The following is a 24,646-nucleotide window of genomic DNA, read 5'->3' as shown; positions in this document are numbered from 1 at the left end:
GTTTCTGCAGTCTTACCCAAACCAAGATGATGTTGCCAAGCATAAATTATTCTACTATGAACCAAAAACTTTTCCTGTTCAAGTTATTAAATGACAAATATGGTTACATTGCAGCGGCTCAAATCTTCAGTAAGCCAACATGAGGAAACAATCCTAAAGATGTTCATAAGCACTGCATGGCTTCTGGGTTAATCTGTAAATTATGGACAGTCTTAAATCCTTAGTACTTAAGACACTAAAACTAAAATGAGTTGTATGGCAGTTTGAATGAGAAAATGGCTTCACTCATAAAACCCTTCCTTAAAACAGAGATATGTTCATACAGCCACACAGCGTGGCCAAGCTTGTATTAGATGTTGGAAGAATCCCTGGGAAACACTTAAGTTCATATTTTACTTTATTTATAAAGTAAATACTTCCCCTGGAAAAACACTTCCCCTGGAACTGTTCAAAGCCAGGTTAGATAATGCTTTGACCAATCGGTACTAGATGATCGGTACTAGATGATCTTTAAGGTCCTTTCCAACACAAGTAATTTTATGATTGTATGCTTCTGAATTTTAGAAGTATGAGTATGTTAGACTTTAGGTGACAGAATATTGCAGAGAAGCTTAGACAAGAAATTTGGACCTGCCTTTGAGAGAAATTTCATCCTAAGAACTAATGCACTAAAAGTGACGTCAGCATTGTATATTCTGTCTTCCTCCAGATTCTGCAGATGAAATTTATGCAACTGAAATGTGCTTGTTTCCCACCTATATTCCAAATCTTTCTAGTCAATATATAATTTAAAAGTCAGACAAGATCTTTCCAGGTTTTTTATTGGCATTGCAAACATGCCTTGCTCTATTTCCTGGCCCAAGAACTACACTCCCTATGCTATGCCAATAATAGTCAACAAATGAGGTCAGGTTTAAGCATGCAGATAACTGGAAGCTGAGCATGTGTCAAGGGCCCTTTTGTTACTGACACACTACTTCCGTGAGCAGCAATACACATACGTAGATGAGAGATTTAGCACATCCCTGTGCCATGTTTCTTTTTAATGTAGGAATTCCAGACAGCATCCTCCCTGGGGCAGAGACTGCACTTGTGCTTGGGCTGCACAATGCCAGCCCAATGGAAGGCCCAAATGAGTTCAGTTTTAATAGCTGTTTGTTTTGAGACAATGGCCATTGGTGATTGTCTAAAGGGAATTAAATTACTAAAAGCTTTTAAATCATTATCTGTTTCAGTAGTAGAGACACCTTAGGGCATTTCATTATTCAAAGTTCCATCAATTATGCATAAATTCACATAAAGATTAAAACAAATCCATCTAAATCAAATATAACTAACCAATCAGAATAAGAAGTAAAAGAGACAAGAAAAATATCCTATGCATTTTACACATTATGAAGCTCCTCAATGTGTGAAAAAGCAGAAAGTCCCAGGAACTTGCACTGGAGTTAACACAACAGCACAAGCTCAAAGAGGATGTTTGCTCAGCACTGCAAGAAAGCTGTATGTAGGATCGTTAAAATAAGAAATACCTTCTTCTTTTTATTTCCAGCATATCTTAGAGCAAGCTTTTGTCCTCTGTCTTCCCAACTTTAAGACATTCTTTACTTAATGAAATTAAATTCAAATTACTCTGTGGCAGAACTAGTGGACTGTGGTAGGGTGTGTAAAACAGAAATTAGGAAGCACCAAACTAAAATAAGAGGAACAAAGCTTCTAAAACTATTTGCCTTTTTCAAAGCTGAATAGATATTTTTTTCCAGCTGCTCTCACTCACTTTGCTTTACCCCTTCAGCCATCACAGACAAGAAGGGTCAATGCCCTCCCCACTGAAATCAAGAAAGATTTACTCTGTCTGCGTGAGGTGCTGCACTTTGCTCACCAATGTACCAACACAATCAGTAATACAAAGCAAATATCAGTAAACTGCCATCAAAGTGTTGGGTTTTTTTTTCTTCAAGGAAAAGATTTGAGTAGTTTAAGAATCTGAAAAGATGGAAAATATTTAGTACTGTATTAATAATATCTTTGTGTATACAATTTACTGAAGGTCTTGACTTTGATTAATCAATATGACAAATATATTATCAGGATAACTTCCTGCTAGACAAAGGAGTTCAAATATATATAACAGGAGGACACAGTCTCAAGCTGCACCATGGGAGGTTCAGACTGGATGTTAGGAAGAAATTCTTCACAAAGAGAGTGATTGACCATTGGAATAGGCTGCCTGGGGAGGTGGTGGAGTCGCCATCATTGGAGGTGTTTAGGAGGAGACTTGATAGGGTGCTTGGTTGCATGGTTTAGTTGATTAGATGGTGTTGGATGATGGGTTGGACGTGATGATCTTGAAGGTCTCTTCCAACCTGGTCTGGTCTATTCTATTCTATTCTATTCTATTCTATTCTATTCTATTCTATTCTATTCTACATGGTTTGACATTTAACTGATTACTGTAAGGACTTAACTGCTAACATAATTTTTGGTGTTGCTTTAAAAAATAAAGACACTGAAGTATCAAAATCTATGACATCTTTTGTTATCAACTTTCATTTGATTTCATTGCCAATTTAATCCACCCTTTGTTTTGGGAGTTGCTTTTTCTACTGTCACAATTACAAACAGACAACATGCAATCATTTGAAATAAAAATATAGCCACAATCTTCTCATTATGTTATCCAGGCTAAAAAAAAACCAAAAAACCCCAAACAACAACAAAACAAGGCTAAAAAGAAGATATTTTAAAATTGAAGATCTTGATAAATATAGCTGTCAGGAAATTATTTCACTGTGTTTTATTTTTAAAGTCAAAAACAAAGTAAGAAACAAAACACATGCTCCTTACATCTAAATGGAGGTATTATACAAGGACTAATTAATCATATGCACATTGACATTTATAGTTGTGTTAAGCACATCCTGAAACATTCGTTTTAATTAAGCTTTCATTTGTATTGAAATGACTCTATTCTCCTAGTGGCCATGAGGTATAAGAAGATGGAGGGAACAGAATGGGATAGGGGATGAAGTCTGGCAGCATTTAAATAATAATTACCTGCTTCACATTTAAGACCAGTCCTTGCAAAAGACAGTCACATAATTTTTTTTCTGTTAGTACTAAATAATCAAATTTGGATATAATGAGCCATTTTTTTCCCCTTCTTTTAAAGAACCACCAGTTAGAAAGTAACTCAGCATCAGCGCAGCCACATTCTAGTCACTTTGGATCTCATGCTGTGATTTCACTGGAGCCATCAGTACCCTCTTGATGGCTGTTTGTCTACCTGCACCAGCAGAACAGGCTGATATGGTGGAGAGTTTTGTTAAATTCTGTTTTCAAAATTCTGTTGATGCTCAAGACACAGCAGAAGCCATGTCATCAAGGACTATCAGGAGATCACGAGGAATAGTACTTTTTAAATCAGGTGCTCAATGGCCATGTCATCTTCAACTGCTATATCCTCCTGAAAGCAGTGGAAGACTAACAATCTCATCTAACGTATCCCCAGGGAAAGTGTTCTTAGTCTCTACTGTTAAACAATCCCATTACTGTCAGTGAAACAGTCTTAGTGCTTCCAGTTGCACATGAAATCCACAGGCACTAAACCTCATGGTTTCCAAGCTGATTTTCACTGGGCAAAAATCACTTTCAGAATGTCTTTCCCATGTGCAGCTGAAAGTCAAAGAACACTTAAATGATCAACATTTCTTGCAGTCTTTGCTGTGATAAAAAGAGTTTGAGGGTTTGTGTATTCCTGCATGCCTTCTAGTTCATAATGTGTAAATACTAAATATTTACAGTAAGTACTGGAGTATGAGAAAGATGATAAGTCAGGAGTCTTGCTAAATACATCAGCAAATTGTATGGCACAAATTTAAACATGCCATTGTGGAGAAATACAAGAACAAAAAAAAGAAAAGAAAAGAAAAGAAAAGAAAAGAGAAAAGAGAAGAGAAAAGAAAAGAAAAGATAAAAGAGAAAAGAAAAGAGAAAAGAGAAGAGAAAATAAAAGAAGAGAAAAGAAAAGAAAAGAAAAGAAAAGAAAAGAAAAGAAAAGAAAAGAAAAGAAAAGAAAAGAAAAGAAAAGAAAAGAAAAAAGAAAAGAGAAGAAAAGAGAAGAAAAGAAAAGAAAAGAAAAAAGAAAAGGAAAGAAAAGGAAAGAAAAAGAAAAGGAAAGAAAAGAAAAGGAAAGAAAAGGAAAGAAAAGAAAAGGAAAGAAAAGAAAAGAGAAAAGAAAAGAGAAAAGAAAAGATAAAAGAGAAAAGAGAAGAGAAGAAAAGAAAAGAAAAGAAAAAAGAAAAGGAAAGAAAAGGAAAGAAAAAGAAAAGGAAAGAAAAGAAAAGGAAAGAAAAGGAAAGAAAAGAAAAGGAAAGAAAAGAAAAGGAAAGAAAAGAAAAGAGAAAAGAAAAGATAAAAGAGAAAAGAGAAGAGAAGAGAAAAGAAAAGATAAAAGAAAAGAAAAGAAAAAAGAAAAGAAAAGAAAAGAGAAAAGAGAAAAGAGAAGAAAAGAAAAGAAAAGGAAAGAAAATGAAATTAAAGGAAAGGAGTACTCCAGCATTCCTGGAAGGAAAATAATTTAATTGTTTTAATCACTACATTTATTTTACAATACTGCATTGATTTTTGGAATACAGCCATGACAAAGTCTATGAAACCTGGCTGTGAGGACAAGCAGCTGAAGCACTCTTTTTCTGATCTCCATTGAATTTTGTGGGCTTTCAGAGTGCGTATCTTGCATAAAACCACTCGCTGAGGCTGCATCATCTCCACGCAGCACAGATTTGTGTGATTGATTCTTTAATGCTTCCCCAAACAACCTCGAGTTCAAGATGAAGCAACTATGTTTTGGGCGATGATTTTGCCAGGCCTCTGCACACTGCAGCAAAGATGCAAGACAGTAATAGATAGTGACCTTAATACTCTGAAATGTATCCTTGTGCTGTATGAATAATAGTCCACATGTGCATGTTGATCCAATTGTAACAGTTGTAAATTCTGTCTCGGGGTGGCTGCCACAATTATTTGATTATCACAGAATCACAGGATGCTAGAGGTTGGAAGGGAATTCCAGAGATCACAGAGCCCAACCTCCCTGCAAAGTAGGACCACTTAGGGCAGGTCACACGGGAACATGTCCAGGTGGGTTTTGAAGACCTCTAGAGAAGGAGACTCCACAGCCTCTCTGGGCAGCCTGTTCCAGTGTTCCAGTGTCCTCACAGTAAAGAAGTTTTTTTGTCATGCTGAGATGGAATTTCCTGATAATTGAATTTACATCCATTGCCCCTTGCCCTATCACTGGGTATCATAGAAAAGAGTCTGACTTCATCCTCCTGACAGGCATCCTTCAAGTATTTGTAGATCTTGATAAGATACCCTCTCAGCCTTCTCTTCTTCAGACTAAACAGCCTCAGGTCTCTCAGTCTTTCCTTGTAAGAGATATGCTCCAGTCCTTTAACCATCCACACAGCTCTCCCTGCCCCTCTTGAACTGGGTAGCCCAGAGCTGTAAACAATATTACAGATGCAGACTAACTGGGGCTTAGTAGAGGGGGAAGAGGACCTCCCTCAACCTGCTGAACACTTCTTAATGCACCCAAGTATTCTACTGGCCTTCTTGGCCACCAGGGCACATTGTTATCACAGGGATAGCTTATTATCATCCAGGACTATACATTGCTATAATTTAACTTTCAACATTTTATTCTGCCCACATGATCACATCACACATATTATCTCACTCATTCTACTTTTAGAGTGGATCTAGAATCAGGTATAGGCTACGTGTAAATGCTAAAAAAAGATTTTTTTGGATATCAACAAATGCATTTGTACTGTGGAAGAGGAAAGAAGGGAAAGCACTTAAGCAGAAAGAGGACACCAACAGAAGAAGCAACAACGTCAGTGATTCTGCTCTTCTCATGGAAACAAATCCACAGGGCTTGAGTGGAGGCAGAGGTGTTTCCTGCTCAGCAAAAAAATTCTGTGGAAAGCAGAGTGAAGGTGCTAAAAGAGGACTTGCTCAAACATCCCTTCTGCACTGGTTCTGTTTGAAAGAAAATAACTTCTGAAACCTGACAAGGAAAATTTTTGTTTAAAAATTAGAGCTTTTCAGATTTTTGGCATAGAATGTGATTTTGTGAAAGTATTTTCATTTGGAAGTAGCTATTACTGGAACATTGCAGAGACTGCACCTTAAGAAGGTTTATTAAAGCTACACTTCAGATAAAATATTTTTAGTCATTGTTCATCATATAGCTCTTTCTCATTAACAGGGATAGAATGAAACATACTTTTTAAAAGAGGTGAAGATGGGTTGCCATATCCATACAATTACAGGGGCTCTACTTAGGGATCTAGCAATTATGTGGGAATAAAACCAGCCTTTTTTTTTCTAGCAGGCTCTCAGCTATTGAATGGCAAGAAGACGCCAAATATAACTCAAAAAGCTTAAACAAGCTGAGGAACTGAAAAGATATGCCACAAAAAAATATGTAATACAGCAGTTCAAAGAATTTAAAGTCAAATCAAAGACGAAATTCATCTATGGGGCCAATCTAAAACCCCACTCTAGCTAACAGATGATCCTTTTCTCTCTTCAATATAACCTATCTTTCAGACCCAGAGTATTTTTTTCACACCCCAGTACATTCAATACTTCCATACTACAATTTACCAGGGAAATGGTGCATGTGCAGGCCCACCCTTCCTCCTCTCTTGCTCTTTCTAGTGTGTGGTTGGATGTGCTCTCTACAACTACCTTAAAGGAGTCTGTAGTGGGGTTTGGTCTCTTCTCCCTAATATCAGGTGATAGGACAAGAGGAAACAGCCTGAAACTGTTCCAGGGGAGGTTTACACTGGAAAAAGCTCTTTATGGAAAGAGTGGTCAGGCATTGGAATAGGATACTGAGGGAAGTGGTGGAGCCACTGTTCCTGGAGGTGTTCAAGAAATGTGTGGATGTGGCACTTTGGGACATGTTTACTGGTCATGGAGGTGTTAGGTTGATGGTTGGACTCAATAGTCTTAGAGGCCTTTTCCAACTGAAGCATTTCCACGATCCTTTGTGTGGATGTGGATGTGAATGTATGTGTCATACATTCATATGAGGGGAAAGCTGCCACTTGTATGTGAGCCAAGCCTTCTCTAAGTAAGAATCTATATGTTTTTCTTTGATCTGTGGGAGCCTCCATGCAGCTTGAACCAAACAAATAACAAAACTAGTCTTCATGCTAAAGTGATCTCCCAATCATTTTTGAATCTGAGATGTCAGAGCTCCATAAACTTGATTTTGTCTCCCTAAAATGCCTTTCCTTCTGAGAAGAAAAGTGAGATGAGGAATGATTTGTTTCACTATTCTTTCTATCACAGAGTAGGGGGAAATGCATGATACAGCCTTTCCAAACATAGTCTGGCATGAGCAATATATTAATTTCTTCCTTGATAGGTGAGACAGATGGAAGACTTTCACACACACTCTCTCACATATGGATACATTCTCTCTGCTTATATATAAGTAATGCCATGCAAAGCATCTACCTGTCATGCACTGCATTACTAGGCCATGAATAACATGCTCCATGTGGCCACCTGAGTGGTCTGTGGACTGCATTTTCCAAGATGCTCTCACCTCCTGGGCTTTTCCTCAAAAAGCCAGGGAAAGGTTATGACAGGCCATAAAGTTATGGCAGCAAATGGTATCTTGGAAGCTGATTACTTCACAGCTGGCTTAGAGTCCCAGGTCTGCCTTGCCCTTTCCTTCTTGCTTTTGCACACACTGACAGTGTTTTGGCCTACTGCTATTCCAGAGAGGAGGAGGAAGGGAAGAAGAAAAAGAACAGATGTGTTCTGCCAGTAACTGGAGTGATTGTGCTGAAAATCAGTGGGGAGGCAGCAGAGTTGTATAGGTGGACTGAGTAATGCCTCCAGCTGAAAACAGTGCTCATTGGGGAGAAGAGATTTATGGGAGTACCCTGAAATACTGACATTTTCATATTCATGAACAAGAGAAGGGAAAAGGCATAAGAAAATGGGCCCCCCCAAACCATTCTGACTCATTTGGGTGTTAAACTTCAACCATACCAGTGAGTCTTGACCACTTTACCTTTCCCATACTATAAACAGTAAAAGCACTTTTCTATTGAAACGAGAAAGCATTTTTAGGATACAAACCAGAGGGTTTGTATAGAAGCAAACATAAATTTGAGCAAAACTCCTCTGTGTGAATATTTTCAATAACACAATACCTTAATATCTACACAATACATTCAAATACAGTAGAGGATGGTTAAGCAAAACCAAAACCAAATTAAGAACCTTAACCAACTACCATGTGCATGAAAGAAACTTCAATGATCTAGATTAAGATAACTTATTTCCAACATTTGTTTTTCACATTAACCAGTTGCAGTCTTACAGCACAGTTCACTAACAATACCCAGAACAGAAATTAAATAAATAAATTAGTTGCCTGGTGATAAATTGCAATCATACTTGTTGACTGCCAGAATTAATGTAACAATTACTACTCATGGACAGTTTTATCCTCTCAGAATATATTTAATAGTGCCTGCCCAGATTAATAGCCAGATTACTCAATATAAATCCTCTGTGCACGACCTTAGTGAATATTTTGCATGGAGACAAACAGGAAATAGGAAGCAACTTATTTATTGCCTTGCTTATATTAATTAAGTTATTAACTTTGGTTATAGCATAAGAATATAGATTTTTCTCAGAGCAATAATATAGTCAGATAATTTTATGTTTTATACTATTTATATATTATTTACCAGGTAATCTGCCTCACCTTCTAGATGATTCCAGGTTTCCATTCAGTAGTGAGTATTTTATCACAAGATAGATTGCTTAAATACAAAAGAGTGAACGGATGAGCTTTAACCCCTCCACAACAGGGAAAGCATAATATATTTGTATACATGTATATAAAAGACATAATTATGTTACTGTTTCATGAAGTTGTTTTTATGGGACTGCATCACAAAAACCTTTACTCAAAGTTAATAAAAGGTTTGTTTTCTTTGGCTTAGTATATAATTTAGGTGGACAAAAGAATGGCTGTTTTAAGAAGCTGTCTTTTGAAACAAATACATGAGCTATATTCATGTATGTGAAAAGAACCTAATTGTTCAGAGTGTGTTTATCACCTTAACTCTAAAAGCATAGAAAATGGAAATACAACTTATCAACATACTCAAATAGGTGCATATAAGAAAATGTAAGTCTTCAAATAAACATGCTCCGTTTCTGTGTGGGAGATGTGGCTATCTCTCTCATAAGGAAGCTTCCTTTATTTGCAGCATAGAAAATACTGTCCAGTTAAGAATCCTACATAAACCCATGCTTAACATAATCATCTATAAACATATGTACATGAATTAGTACTCTGTAGCAATTAATTTGAACAAAAGCTTTTAAACCTCTACTACTAACTTGCTGAATCAAAGTACCATCATCACTAACATACATTTCTCAGCATATGCAGGGCTTTTTTTTTCATTAAAGAAATCTAAAGAGAGCTTAGAGAAATGCATACTAGAAGAAGATTGTTTAGTTTGCAAAGTTAAACACAACAAATATAAGAAATGACAAATTTGCAATTCTTCCTATTAATTTGTTCTCCATCTTGGTATGTGCTTTGCATTACTTCAGACAAGAGTCCTATGTCAAAGACATATAGCACAAATGAATACTGATCATTGTGTACATATACAATGAATGTCTAGCCAGGGACACCATGGAAATGGATTCCAGTCTGCTACTTGCATATTCAAACATTCAGCTTGTACACATTATTCTGTCACCTTGCCTGCAATCAATATTCAGCTGCACAAGCCACTGTTATCTCTATACTTCCCCATTTTGATAATCTGCCTTTGAATATCAGTTGTCTCTTCTCTGGTTACAGTGACCTTAACAGCTCTTTTCCTCTCCTCCAGTAAACTAAATTCTTTTTGTTGTTCTGTTTTCCCCCTATAGCTAAAAGTCTTCTTGAAGAATTATTTATGCCTTGCTCATTATAATCTCCTCTATCCTCTGATAGGAAGTTTTGAGGGCAATTAATACTAGAGTAGTTTGCCAAGAGAGAGTACTTGGCTCTTGCCTGGGTACACAGCCCAGAGATGTCCTGGTGATTTTATTCTATATACTGTGTTTGATTCTTCACAGGTTATGGCAGGCCACTGTGCAATACACTGTAATGGGGAGACACTGATTTCAGGCACATGCTAGACAGAAGTTAACCACAGGCCTTGGTAGCAGAGACGTACATTAACATGGCACATACATACTGCGGCCACCACCACCTGTAAGTACCACTTGTGAGAGCTCACTTCTGTGCAGCTCTGTAAGAGTGCAATGCTCTCAGCAAACCTCTGTGTACCATCTAGAAAGCTCAATATTGAGCAGGTTTGTTCACCTGGAAAAATATTATAAGCATTGTAAAAATAGATGCCCCATAACTATTTACTAAATTAGTTTTAAGTACTTTTTCATGAACTCTCTTAGCATTATTGTCTTCCATTTGCAGTACTGTCTTAACAAGTGTTTTCTGTCTTAACAAGTGTTTCCCTTATTAAAGTCAATCCTTATGAAAAGAGACTTTTGTGTAGGTTGGACTTACCCATGTTCTCTAGGAATAAAAAAACAAATAAGTGCAAAATAATCAGTCTGCTCACACTGTACTCGTCTCTGCTTCCTCTAATATCCAATATGAGAGATAAATACTTTTCTATACTGTCCCTATTTATTTAACTTAGCACTAGCTAGTTGCTTGTTATCAGCACTGTCCGATATCTATCTGGCTTAATTTAACATTATTTTTTTTTCTTGTTGCATCTTTCACATGTCATTCCTCTCATATCACACATAATTTGCCTCTCCTAAAAGAGCCAAACTATCAACATATTATAAAAAAACCAAACCCATAAACCAGTCAATTCCAGTTCATGTAACTTTGCAGAGCTGAGGACACAGCCATTTCCCTGCTACAGCCTCATCTGGCTGCCAGGTGGTGTTGACGTTTGACACCCTGTGAGTATCTTTCTTTTGTAACCCACAAACGTGTTTGCACCATCCCAGTAATTTCAGCAGGGTTCCAGACACTTTATTGCTTTCTAAACACCATCCTGACAGAACACTTTCTTAAATTGAAGTGTGTGTTTAGTGTTGTTATGTAACACAGGCTGTAAGAGTGTTACACAAAGATGCCTCCGGATGGTGGAATTAGCCATGAGCATTGCTGAAAATGACTAAAATAGAGACCTTTTTGCAAAAGCAAAACAAAACAAAGCAACATAAACATCAACCAAACCCCAAACCCAACAACAACAACAAAAAACAGCCTCTCACTGTAAAAAAAAGTAGAAAGTACTTCCATCAACTCCCTAGTGATCGGCTAGACAAACAGTAAACAGATATTTGTGAGCCAGCTGAGCTGTGTATGGAAGAATTATATTGTGAAAACATTCAAAAGGCAGCCAGAATCCTGAGAAGCAACCATCAACCAGTTGCAGACCATGTTTCCAGGGAGTGATTTGAACAAGAGGTGAAAAGCTAAATCAAAACCTTTTCTAAGTAGTTGCATCAGGGAGCTGAGAACATTTCTAAATGAGAAACAGAAAGCGGTGATGTATCAACTATTATAAGCAAGCAGACAGTGCCTTCAGACCCGCAACAATCCCTGTCTCTCTGGTATGTTCATAGACATTTTCTGAGTTTACAAATTAAACCTGAATATAACAGCTAAGTTTACAGAAAAACGAGTCTCAGGATCACAATATCACAGGATGGTAGGGTTTGGAATGGACCTTTGGAGATCTTTGAGTCCAACCCCTCTGCCAGAGCAGGACTATATAATCTAGTGCAGGTCACACAGGAACACAGCCAGAGAGGTCTTGAAAGTCTCCAGAGAAAGAGGAGACTCCATAACCTGTCTGGGGAGCCTGTTCCAGAGCTCCATGACACTTACAGTAAAGAAGTTCTTCCTCATGTTTACATCCATTGCCCCTTGTTGTATCACAGGGCACAAGTAAGAAGAGGATGTCGTTTCTTTCTTGACACCCAGTCCTCATATATTTATATACATTTATTAGACCTTCTCTCAGTCTAAAAAGCCCCAGGTCTCTCGCTGGTCTTAGGAGTAAAGACTGAAGCAAAGAGTCCACTATGTATCTAAAAATTTCATTTCATCAAGCAATTTAAACTATGCAACACATATTTATATTTGGAATAATTAAAATACAGTGTGCTGTATTACACTATTTATGCTAAGCAGGTGTGCCACTAGGAAGTGTCCTGATTAAATTGATTTTGACATACCAGTATCTGTGTAGGACATACTACAGATGAGACTGGATGGGGGCGCTTGGTGCCATGGTTTAGTTGATTAGAGAGTGTTGGATGATAGGTTGGACTCAATGATCTCAAAGGTCTTTTCCAACCTGGTCTATTCTATTCTATTCTATTCTATTCTATTCTATTCTATTCTATTCTATTCTATTCTATTCTATTCTATTCAGGATCCTTTGTTTAGGACAGTTCAGAAATGGGGCTACTCACATCACACTGCTAAGCAACAACAAATGAAATACAAATATCTCATGTTATTATGCATAATGCTATCAACATGTCAATTTCTCCCCCTATTTTTCTACTCATTAAGGAAAAAAAAAGGTCTACTTTTACTGGGGATCTAACATGCACAACCTAAAGAACTGACTCTACAGAATGTACACTGTTGACTAGGGCAATTTGATTTCACTGCTTAAAGCTAAAAGTAAAAGCACTTACGTCCCTCTTTACAGTTTAAAATCCCCAGTAAGCATACTTTTTAGTATGACAATTGTGTATGAAATTAACTGTAATTTTTTAATGGTCCATGCAAATATTTTTGAATGAAATTCTGGATTAGAACACTTCAGACTTCAAGAATTCAAAAACATGTCTTGAACAGTATTTAACTGCTTTTAATAGTGTTTTATTGTTTTCCCTGTTTGGTATGTAAATTGGAAATCTCCCTAATACATCTCCTTGCATTCTTCCAGTCTTTTTCTGTAATTAAGTTGCTTCTTCACTCTTAACTGATCTCCTTTCCACTCTTTCAGACAAGGCTATTCTTCAGACAAGGGTAAAAAAAATCAATGACGTTCTAGACTGAGTTTTGTGCTGACTTAACCAAATGACACTGTAATTATTCCTAGCCCACTTCGTACCTATCTGAGCATTTCCTTATTCAGCTGCTTTGTATTTTCCCAATCTACCACACTGAGACAGTATGTCCCTCTCTCTGTCCCACAATGACAAGGAGATGTTCAAGCCCATCCCCACCAACTCAAACTTTTCAATTATTATTTTTTAACTTTGCTTTCTAAGATCCTTCTCCCATGCTAACGTTTGTCAAATTATTCACTTCATCTTCAAATTTCATCATGTCGCTAATACATAGGATGTACACAAATAACAAACATTACTTCCAGCATTAAATAATGTGACTCCCTTGTCTTGTGAAGATAGCTGAAAAATATTATTTTATTCATATCCTTCACTGCTCATTTCTCAGATGATCCCTAAATGTTCAGCACAGTTCACTGAGCTTACTAGTCGCCTTAATTGTCTTCAGTAAGGAACGTTGTCAAAAGCCTTTTTAAAGTCCAAATAAATTAGATCCAGCATTCCTTTCTCATACATAATTTTGATGACATGTTCAAAGAGTTCTGGCAGATCAGAGAAAGCATATCCCTCAGTAAAGCTACGCTGACTTCTTCTAGCAAAAATTAGAGTTTTGCTCATGATTCTATTATTGATGATGCATTCAATCCATTTAGCTAATACTGAACTTAGACTTACAGATCAGTAGGATTATCCTAGTTTCTTGGGGGAAAAAACAAAACAAAACAAAACAAAACAAAACAAAACCCCAACACATAAAAAACAAGACAACATCCAAATTTTAAGTTTTTCAATATGCAACTAATTGCTAGTGAAATCTTCATCAGCACAGCTACAAAACCTTGTTTGTAGCCAACCAGCCATCTGATTCTGCATTCTTCTTGGTCTTTAAATTTCTCTCATTATTGCCTTTAATTGCCTTAATTTAATATAATATCTCACTTTTACTGCTTTATAAGCATAGCTATTTCATTCCATTTCTGTAGCAGAACCCGTGTAAATAAGTCTTTCAGCTTCTCTGTAACAACCCCTTTCAAATCTACTCTTTCAGAATCAGCAGGTCTGCTGATATTTTCATGAGGTTTTCTACTTCTGAAACAGTTGAAAAAAATCTTTGTAGTTTCTTTCATGTCCAATTTTAAGGTCTTCAGATCATACAGGCTATACAATTTCCATTTTTTTCTGCTATAATTTTTTTTCCATTTCAATAGTTACAATTTACCTGGAAGAGGCTGAGTCACCTTTTGAAATGCCATTCGTGTAGTTAATTCAAAGAATTGCTGAAATTAATTTCAGGGCCAGAAAAGGACACATATCTATTTTCCTTAATTACAAGGAGTGGCAATGGAACTGTTAAACATTATCACATGCAGCAAAAATTTTGCAGGTATTAAATATAATAAAATACAATAAAAATATACTACAAAGAAAACAGAATCTGAAGAAACAGGATACATTAATTTAAAATCATATTTTAACACCAACTATTTGTTCCCACACGTACAGCTTTTGCAATGTTTAATTTTCTGTTACATTAAGTTTCACTTAATTCCAGCCATACATTCTGTTTCTTACTACCACAGACAATTAGAAGCTCTATTTTTGGATGTTCCATAAAAGGTTCATTTAAAATAATTTGGGTTTACTGTTTTCCTACCAGAATAAAGTGATCCTAACGTTTCCTTTCTTCCAGAAAGCTCTGGCAGACTTTCCCCAGTCTGGGTAGGGTTTGTCCTGAAGCATCATGTCAGTTACCTGCAGGGAAAGAAGAAATAATACACACTTAAACTAACATTACCAAAAAAAGTGCTAACATGGACTTCACAAACACTTTCTTTTATGTATGACATGCTTGCTTCAGCTCTGGTATTTTCAACAGACAGTAGAAAAGTTGTATCTCAGGTGTTACAGACAGTCAAAATAAAGTATATTGGTCTACATACACTCCCCCTAGAAGTGCACATAACTTCTTGAGAAACAAGGACACCTGTGGAGATCCAAAGATACAAAACTAGTCTAAAAGTTACAGAAAACTAAGGTGTATCAACTATGTTCCCCTATGGCTAGAAAGCTTTCCTGTCAAGCCTTGGAGAGGGGACCCACTTCTCTGTGAGCCGCATCAGCAGAATTTTCACTCCTGAACTCAGAACTGCAGCCAGAGAGTGCAAGTCTGTGAAATCAGCACTATATGCCATTTATAGTCTCCTCTTGCTTCCACATATCAGTAAGAAAAGTACACATGGGACTAGAGACATGAAAATCCCTTAAAACTGTCACAAAATTTAAAAAGTATGAAATATTTATTCTCATTTTCATAATTCCTATCTAAAGAGACCATCTATTTCTCTGTCCAGAGACTCATATGCATGCACTACTTCTGGGTGGAACACAAAAGTAGTAAAAATTACTTTCAGCCCAATGAGGGAGGTGAATACCCTTCAGGCACTTCCACCTTTGGGAAGCTGTGGTTTCATATCCATTTACTTCATATTAACTGTACTGAAAAGCACCAAAACTTACATTACAGTAAACTAATCAATTCCATTCTGCAAAAGATACAGAAGAGTAGAAAACCTTCCTGTATATAAAGATTAAGAAATAATTGAACAGACAAAGGAAATAGGGGTGAGCACCTGCTTCAGAATACAGGTAATTAAACCAAATTCTTACAGTGTATCATTAGTATCAGTGCACGGTGGAAAAATTACTGTTTTGATTAGCCTGAAAATAACTCTTAATAAGATTTGAGAAGGAAGTACCTTTAAACTGAAGTTGAGATTTCTAGGTTTTCTTTTCTACTATATTAATTTGGATATACAGAGATTTTCAAATTCAGTTTACTATCCAGAATGTGAAGTATCACTTGCAATCAATGACATTAAAAGTGTTTACCAAAAAAACCCCCACATGGCCCATGCCTAAATTAAGACTACACACAAACTACAGTCAGCTTCTAAATTTTGGTTCCAAGTCCAATTAGATAGAATAGAATAGAATAGAATAGAATAGAATAGAATAGAATAGAATAGAATAGACCAGGTTGGAAGAGACCTTCAAGATCATCGTGTCCAACCTATCATTCAACACCACCTAATCAACTAAACCATACAACCAAGCATCCTGTCAAGCCTCGCCCTGAACACCCCCAGCGACGGCGACCCCACCACCTCCTCGGGCAGACCATTCCAATGGCCAATCACTCTCTCTGTGTAAAACTTCCTCCTAACCTCCAGCCTAAACCTCCCCTGGCCCAGCCTAAGACTGTGTCCTCTTGTTCTGGTACTGGCTGCCTGGGAGAAGAGACCAACCTCTGCCTGACTACAACCCCCTTTCAGGTAGTTGTAGAGAGCAATAAGGTCACCCCTGAGTCTCCTCCTCTCCAGGCTAAGCAACCCCAGCTCCCTCAATCTCTCCTCATAGGGCTTGTGCTCCAAGCCCCTCACCAACCTTGTCGCCCTTCTCTGGACACGCTCCAGCAAGTCATCATCCTTCCTAAACTGAGGAGCCCAGAACTGGACATAGGACTCAAGGTGCGGCCTAACCAGTGCAGTGTACAGGTTAGGATTTAAAAGTGCTTGGCATATTAGCCTGAAGGATGAGGTCTGAAGGGTAATGAGGATATTAAATAAATTGAAAAGCACATTCTAAGGTTTTATGATTCCATTCAATCGAGCCTGAAGAGATTTTTACCCTGAAATACCATATTTACTAATTGTTTTCTGCAAGTAAATATCAAATAAGCATACTATGACACTTTTTCACATGATCCCTATTATCTAAACAAATATTATGACAAATATTTAATTCTGAACAACAAATCTTTCTGTGAAGATTTAATCCACTACTTTAGTAATACCTTTTTCCATTAGGAAGAGGTTACATAGTAATGAATACTTCCAAAGAAGAACAGATATTTGGGGAGATTTTATTCAATTTTCAAAATATTTTCTCCAGGCACTTTCTCAGAAACACTGATAGAATAGAATAGAATAGAATAGAATAGAATAGAATAGAATAGAATAGAATAGAATAGACCAGACCAGGTTGGAAAAGACCTTTGAGATCATCGAGTCCAACCTATCATCCAACACAATCTAATCAACTAAACCATGGCACCAAGCACCCCATCCAGTCTCTTCCTAAACAGCTCCAGTGATGGTGATTCCACCACCTCCCTGGGCAGCCCATTCCAATGGCCAATCACTCTTTGTATGAAGAACTTCTTCCTAACCTCCAGCCTAAACCTCCCCTGGTGCAGCTTGAGACTGTGTCCTCTTGTTCTGTTGCTGGTTGCCTGGGAGAAGAGACAATCCCCACCTGGCTACAACTTCCTTTCAGGTAGTTGTGGACAGCACTAAGGTCTCTCCTGAGCCTCCCCTTCTCCAGGCTATTTGATAGAAGGATGCAATTTGCTACTCTCTGACCAATTACAAGAGTTGCACGTTTCGTCAGAATGACATTCAAGAAGCAGACATTTTCTGAGGAAAATGGCAAGACGAGTCAGGAAATGTTCTTTCTGATATCAGACAGCTGGTCTTTCATCTCCCAGCTTTGGCATTTATTTAAAGTCATATCACCAGATCAATGTCAGGTCGGTTGCAGCTAAATTGGCTGAATCAGAGACAGTCATTAAAGGGATGCATTCCATAAAGAGAAATCCAATTACCTTTTGCATTAGAGAAATCAAATTCATTTTCTGGTTTGGTCAAGGACAGTCACTGTGGAAAATGCCTCGCTGGAGAAAAGCACTCAACACTGTCATAGTACAAATAAGTTTTAGATAGGAACATCAAAAACTCATTGCTGCTGTTAGAATGATGCTTTTAGAGAAAGAAAAATACATACATTTTAATTTAATTTGCACAACTCAGTATAAAGAGACACGTGAGTGGGTATTTTGTTCCCCCCTCTCTCTTTATATTTCACAGTGTAATTGCTTGCCAGCAGACACTTCACTCTTTTCTTTTTTTTTTTTACTGGACTATATTTGAAAGCACTGCAGACAGTCAGGAACAAAAAATAATTCATCACTTTAGTAATTCTATGTATGCATGCGCCCTACATAATCAAGATAAAACGGGGAAAGCCACTTACAAAGTAATTAAGTAATGTGCCTTTTTCTTGAACTAAGAGATGTGATATACTTTAATCAATTAATTACACTGCTTCAATTCAGAAAGGAATGGCCCTCACATATAATGACTGCATACTCCTTCACTTTATTTAGTCTCACAAGAGCAATGGTTACACTCTATTAAAGTGCCCAAACAAAACTGCATAATACACACATGCCATAATGAAATACTTTCATAAAAATTAGTATACCTTGTATATATTACAGAATCTAAAATTTCAATTTGCTAAATAAAAATAGGACTTAATGACTATTCATATTATTAAGATAACTCATACTGCTTTTTAAAAGGAGTATTATTATTATTAAATTAATCAACATGGCTTCACCAAAGGCAAATCATGCCTGATGAACCTGGTAGCTTTCCATGAGTTACAGCACCAGTGGATAAGGGAAGAGCAACTGATGTTTTCTACCTGGACATGTGTAAAGGATTTGACACTGTCCCACATGACATCCTAGTCACCAAATTGGAAAAGCATGGACTTGAGGGATTTATCACTCACTGAATATGTAATTCACTGGGTGGCAGCACTCAGACAGTTGTGGTCAGTGGCTGAGTGTCCAAATGGAGACCAGCGACAAGTAGCATCTCTCAAAGGTTGGTACTTGGACCAGTGTTGTTTAACGTCATTGTTGGTGATATGGACAGTGGGATTGAGGCACCCTCAGCAAGTTTCTGGATGACAACAAACCACGTGGTCTGCTTTGACATGCTGGAGAGAAGGGATGACATTCAGAGAGCCTTGGACAGGCTTGAGAGGTGGGCCCAAGCTCATGAAGTCCAACAAGGCCAAGTGCAAGTTCCTACACCAGGGTTGGGGCAATCTCAAGCACAAATATAGGCTGTGGGAGTAGTGGCTTGGGAGAGTTCTGAGGAGAAGCACTTGGGGATGTCAGATGGTGAATAACTTAACATGAGTTGGCAATGTGTGCTTGCAGCCCAGAAGGCCAACCATGTCCTGGGCTGCAACACAAGAAGAGTGATGAGCTGGGTGAGGGAAGTGATTCTACCCCTTCTATTCTGCTCTCATGAAACCTCACCTGGAGTACTGCGTCCAGTTCTGGTACCCCCAGCATAAGAAGGACTTTGAACTGCTGGAGCAGTTTCAGAGGAGTGCCACAAAAATAGTCAGAGGACTGGAGCACCTCCCCTGTGGGGACAGGCTGTTCAGGCTGGAGAAAAGGCGGCTCCCAGGAGATGTTATAGCAGCCTTCCAGTACCTGAAAGGTGCCTACAAGCAAGCCAGGAAAGGACTTTTTACAAGGGCTTGTAGTGATAGGACAAGAGGGGGAATGGATTGAAGCTTGAAGAGGGCAGATTTAGACTAGATATTAGAGAGAGATTCATTACAGTAAGGGTGTTGAGACACTGGAACACATTGCCCAGGGAGACTACCCCTGCCTGGAGGTGTTCAAGGTCAGGCCTGATGAGGCTTTAAGCAACCTGGTACAGTGAAAGGTGTCTTACCCATGGCAGGGAAGCTAGATGATCCTTAAGGTCCCTTCCAAACCAAATCATTCTATGAATTAATCTATATAATTCACAATTTTTGTTATAGAAAAATAAATTATTCCTCATGATCTGATTTACTTATATTTTGAAAAATTATGTTATTTCACACAGGAGAAAGAGCTCAGGATTCAAAGACATTCTCAGTGCAAGTAACAACAGCAGAAGACAAAAATCTCAACAAAATAATAAGGTACCCAAGATACCTGAGATATGCTAAGTGGAACAGTAAGACACTTTATGGATCATTTACTCCTGAAATGTAGTTGCTCTTTGAGCATATTGCTCATGATGCTCAGCACTTATTTTAGCTCTCTCTTCCCTAGACAGTCATGTCAAACTATGCTATGTTGTGAATCACAGGGTTCTCCCCAGAAGAGGCTCTGTCTGCACTGGGAGTTTCAGGTAAGGCTAAGTGTCTGTTCTGTTTATAAGCTAACTAGAAGTGAAACTAGAAAACAAAAGAAGAGAAAAGAAAAAAGAAAAGAAGAGAAAATAAAAAAGAAAAGAAGAGAAAGGAAGAGAAAGGAAGAGAAAAGAAGAGAAAAGAAAAGAAGATAAAAGAAAAGAAGAGAAAAGAAAAGAAAAGAAAAAAGAAAAGAAAAGAAAAGAAAAGAAAAGAAAAGAAAAGACAAGAAAAGAAAAGAAAAGAAAAGAAAAGAAAAGAAAAGAAAAGAAAAGAAAAGAAAAGAAAAGAAAAAGGAAAAAAAAAAAAAAAAAAAAAAAAAAAAAAAAAAGAAAAAAGAAAAGAAAAAAGAAAGGAAAAGAAAGGAAAAGAAAAGAAAAGAAAAGGAAAGAAAAGAAAAGAAAGGAAAAGAAAGGAAAAGAAAGGAAAAGAAAGGAAAAGAAAGGAAAAGAAAAGAAAAGAAAAAAGAAAAGAAAAGAAAAGAAAAAAAAAGAAAAGAAAAGAAAAGAAAAGAAAAGAAAAGAAAAGAAAAGAAAAGAAAAGAAAAGAAAAGAAAAGAAAAGAAAAGAAAAGAAAAGAAAAGAAAAGAAAAAAGAAAAGAAAAGAAAAGAAAAGAAAAGAAAAGGAGACCTAATACTTTTTCATGCTTTCAAAGTATCTTCCTAATTCTTCACTAGTAGAAGTATGCTGTCATTTTCAAAGTGCAAACTGACCATTCCTGGAAAACTAATGTGGCATGGGCTGCTGGCCAAGCTGTTTTCATCTGCCAAATTGCATTTTAGAAACCTAAAAGTATGAAAGTGCATCAGATAGTTTCATAGTACCAGTTATTTACATAAGAACCTGCAGAAACAGCATCTTGAAAGAGAAATGGACTCTGGATAAGCTTTCTGGGGCATGATGTATTCCATGCCATGCCATTAATTAGAGATCAGCCCTTGGTGAAGAATATTGATTGCTTTATTCACACTTTGATAAATCATCAAAACAAGGTAAGAGTAGCCCTCCAGAATTTAGCAGATTGTAGAAAAAGCCAAGATACATGAGAAAAGCATGGAAATACAAACCAAATTATAAACTCTCCAATCATTTTAATTATTTTGATATACTAAAGTGAAAAAAAAGGCCTAATGGAGAGTAGGACTCCAATATATTATATCAGTAAAAAAGTTGTTACATGCAACTACTCAGTCAGGAGGACAACACATTGCTGGGAGATGGAGTAGCTTGAGTAGCTGCATTTGGCAAAACAGATATATCTATCTCAAGTCAAGTACATGACTCAGGGATTATAAGGTTAACATTTTTAATATTTTACAGTTTCAAAATATCTTTTATATTTTAATCATAAGATAAGCCTCTTCATAAGCAGCACAAAATTAATTTGAAACTCAGCCTTTAAATAGTTAATTTGTGGCCCTCCTCTGGACCTGCTTCAACAAGTCTGTGTCCATCCTGTACTGGGGGCCCAGAGCTGGACACAGTACTCCAGGCTGAATTTCACCAGAACAAACAAGAGGGGGAGAATTACCTCCCTGAACCTACTAGCTATATTGTTTTTTCTTTTATGCAGCCCACAATGCAATTGGCTTTCTGTGCTGCAAGAGCATATTGTTGGCTTATGGCCGATTTTTCATCCACTAATACATCCAAATACTTATTCCATGGATACCTTATTGCTGCCTTTCAATACACAAAGAGGACTCCTAAGAGCTGTCCAGAGAAGTTGTGGGTATGGCCCATGATAGAAAGAGTTGGAGGTCAAGTTGGATTTTAACCAGTCTGATACAGTGGAAGATATCCCTGTCCATGGCTGGAGGAGACTGGACTAGGTGATCTTTAAGGGTCCTTTCCAACTCAAATCATTCTAGGATTCTCTGTATTTCTGTAAACAGCAGTTTTCCACTCTCCTCAAACTCTGTACACAAGTCCTATTTTCTGGTCCTGCAACTAAGAAATTGAATTGATTAGAATGAGTATCACAAAGTCTTAAATGTTTTCAGCATCAGGGCAGGTCTGAACACTTTCCCAGGGCAGTTGCATGCACATTGCTCAGTTTTATGCAGCACAAAGTTCCTCATCAAAAGAACCCAATGATGCCTTCTGCAAAGACTCAGTACGACTTATGTGTTTATGAACAGTACACACTAAATCAGGTTAAAGTAAATATGTATCCTGAAGTCAGAGTGTAATTCAATGAGAGCTAATACATATCACTGAGTGCATACACTCTCTGCTTTGCTGTTATATGCTTTTAGAGATAAGCTATATATAGCTGTTCCACTAACTACACATCAATTCTTTATCACAACTCCGTCTTCAAGTACTGTACTATATCATGATAATCATGTGCCACACCAGGGTAACATTTAGTATTCAGTTATTAAAAGCTTCCATCAATCATTTTTGTCTTAGTTTTCTTGAGATAATAAAAAATGCAGAGCTGGTCACTTGATGTACAAAAGTAACCTATATGGAAAATGCTTACATGCTTCTCTATCTGGACATCAGGGAGAAAACTGTCTCCCACGGCTTAAATGATGATAATATTAAATGTCTTCTTTATTTATGAAATCCAATTATGAAATTTGGCAGTTCAGCAGAAGTGCTGAAAACTTTGTTACACATCCTTCAGAAATAGCTGTTAACTTATTTTCATCCACTCTGCTGAGCAGGGAGGTCATTCTGCCCCTGTACACTGCACTGGTTAGGCCGCACTTCGAGTACTGTGTCCAGTTCTGGGCCCCTCAGTTTAGGAAGGATGTTGACTTGCTGGAGCGTGTCCAGAGAAGGGCAACAAAGTTGGTGAGGGGCTTGGAACACAAGCCCTATGAGGAGAGACTGAGGGAGCTGGGGTTGCTTAGCCTGGAGGAGACTCAGGGGTGATCTTATTGCTGTCTACAGCTACCTTAAGTGAGGTTGTAGACAGGCAGAGGTTGGTCTCTTCTCCCAGGCGGCCAGTACCAGAACAAGAGGACACAGTCTCAGGCTGCGCCAGGGGAGGTTTAGGCTGGAGGTTAGGAGGAAGTTCTACACAGAGTGATTGCCCATTGGAATGGGGTGCCCAGGGAGGTGGTGGAGTCACCATCACTGGAGGTGTTCAGGAGGAGACTTGATGGGGTGCTTGGTTGCAGTCAGAGAGATTGAGTGCACCCTCAGCAAGTTTCCTGATGACACCAAGGTGAATGGTGCAGTTAAGACTGAAGGACAGGATAACATCCAGAGTGATCTGGACAGGATGGAGTGGTGAGTTGAGGAGAATCTCATGAGGTTCAATAAAACAAAGTGCAAGGTCCTGCACCTAGGTTGGGGAAATCCTGGATATCAATACAGGCTGGGTGATGATGAAATTAAGAGTAGCCCTGGATAAAAGGACTTGGGGGCACTGGTGGATTAAAGGCTGGACATGAGCCATCAATAGGCACTTGCAGCCCAGAAGGCCAATTGCATCCTGGGCTGAATCAGAAAGAAGTGTGGCCAGCTTTCTGGTGACTGTGCCATTCTACTCTGCTCTGGTGAAACCTCACTTAAGAGTACTGTTTCCAGCTCTGGGGCCCCCAACACAAGACAGACATGGACCTACTGGAGTGGGTCCAGAGGAGGGCCACAAAGGTGATCCTATGAAGACAGGCTGAAAGGACTGCAGCTGTTCAGCCTGGGGAGGAGAAGACTCCAGGCAGACTTTGTAGCCACATTTCAGTATCTGAAGGGGACCTACAGGGAGGCTGGGGAAGGACTGTTCAGAAGGGCTTTGTAGTGATAGGAAAAGGAGCAATGATTTGAAACTGGAGCAGGGTAGATTTCAGTTAGACATAAGGAGGAAATTCTTTACAATGAAAGTGGTAAAATATCTGGAGGCCCCATCCCTAGAGGCCCTCAAGATCACACTTGACGTGGCCCTGGGCAGCCTGATCTAGTTGGAGGTGCCCCTGCTTACTGCAGAAGGCTTGGAGAAGATGACCTCTGAGGGTCCCTTGCAACCCAATGCAATCTGTGAATCTGTGATTTGTTCTTGTCTTACCAACAAGTACTGTTTTAACAACAGGTTAATTCTGAAAAAGAACAGTAATTCACTGGCAAGATCTAGTAATCAGCATGGCTGATAAATAATGCTGTGGTTCACTTTTGTTGCTTCTGCAGCAGCCTCTGGAACTGTCATGTGCATTTGTACATTTCTTACTGATAAAATATTTCCAGAGTGCTGCTCTTGTGAGGTATTATCCCCTCAATCCACAGCATTTGTACACATGAACAGTCTTACATCTGAATTTCCAACAAAAACAGTTACATGACTTCTTTTGTACAAACATTGAGGGTTCTTATATTAACTACTGCCATCTTCACTGATCCATGAGAATTTATTTCTTCACCTAGTGAGGAAGCAGAAAGCGTTTTTATTTTTTATTTT

General features: G+C 38.0%; 1 protein-coding gene across 2 annotated transcripts in view; it reads right to left on the bottom strand.

The window, feature by feature from the left end:
• TMEM117 (transmembrane protein 117) overlaps positions 1-24,646 on the bottom strand; it is a 231,681-nt gene that overhangs the window by 65,501 nt on the left and 141,534 nt on the right. For both annotated transcript variants that reach the window (XM_054178050.1, XM_054178049.1), the window contains exon 5: positions 14,843-14,940. In XM_054178050.1, coding sequence (XP_054034025.1) covers positions 14,843-14,940 — 98 coding nt within the window. The remainder of the gene's footprint in view (positions 1-14,842; positions 14,941-24,646) is intronic.

This window comes from Dryobates pubescens, chromosome Z (genome assembly GCF_014839835.1).
Source record: "Dryobates pubescens isolate bDryPub1 chromosome Z, bDryPub1.pri, whole genome shotgun sequence".
NCBI classification, from domain to species: Eukaryota; Metazoa; Chordata; class Aves; order Piciformes; family Picidae; genus Dryobates; species Dryobates pubescens.
Note: the sequence above shows the minus strand (reverse complement) of the source record. Positions and strands in the feature narration are given on the sequence as shown.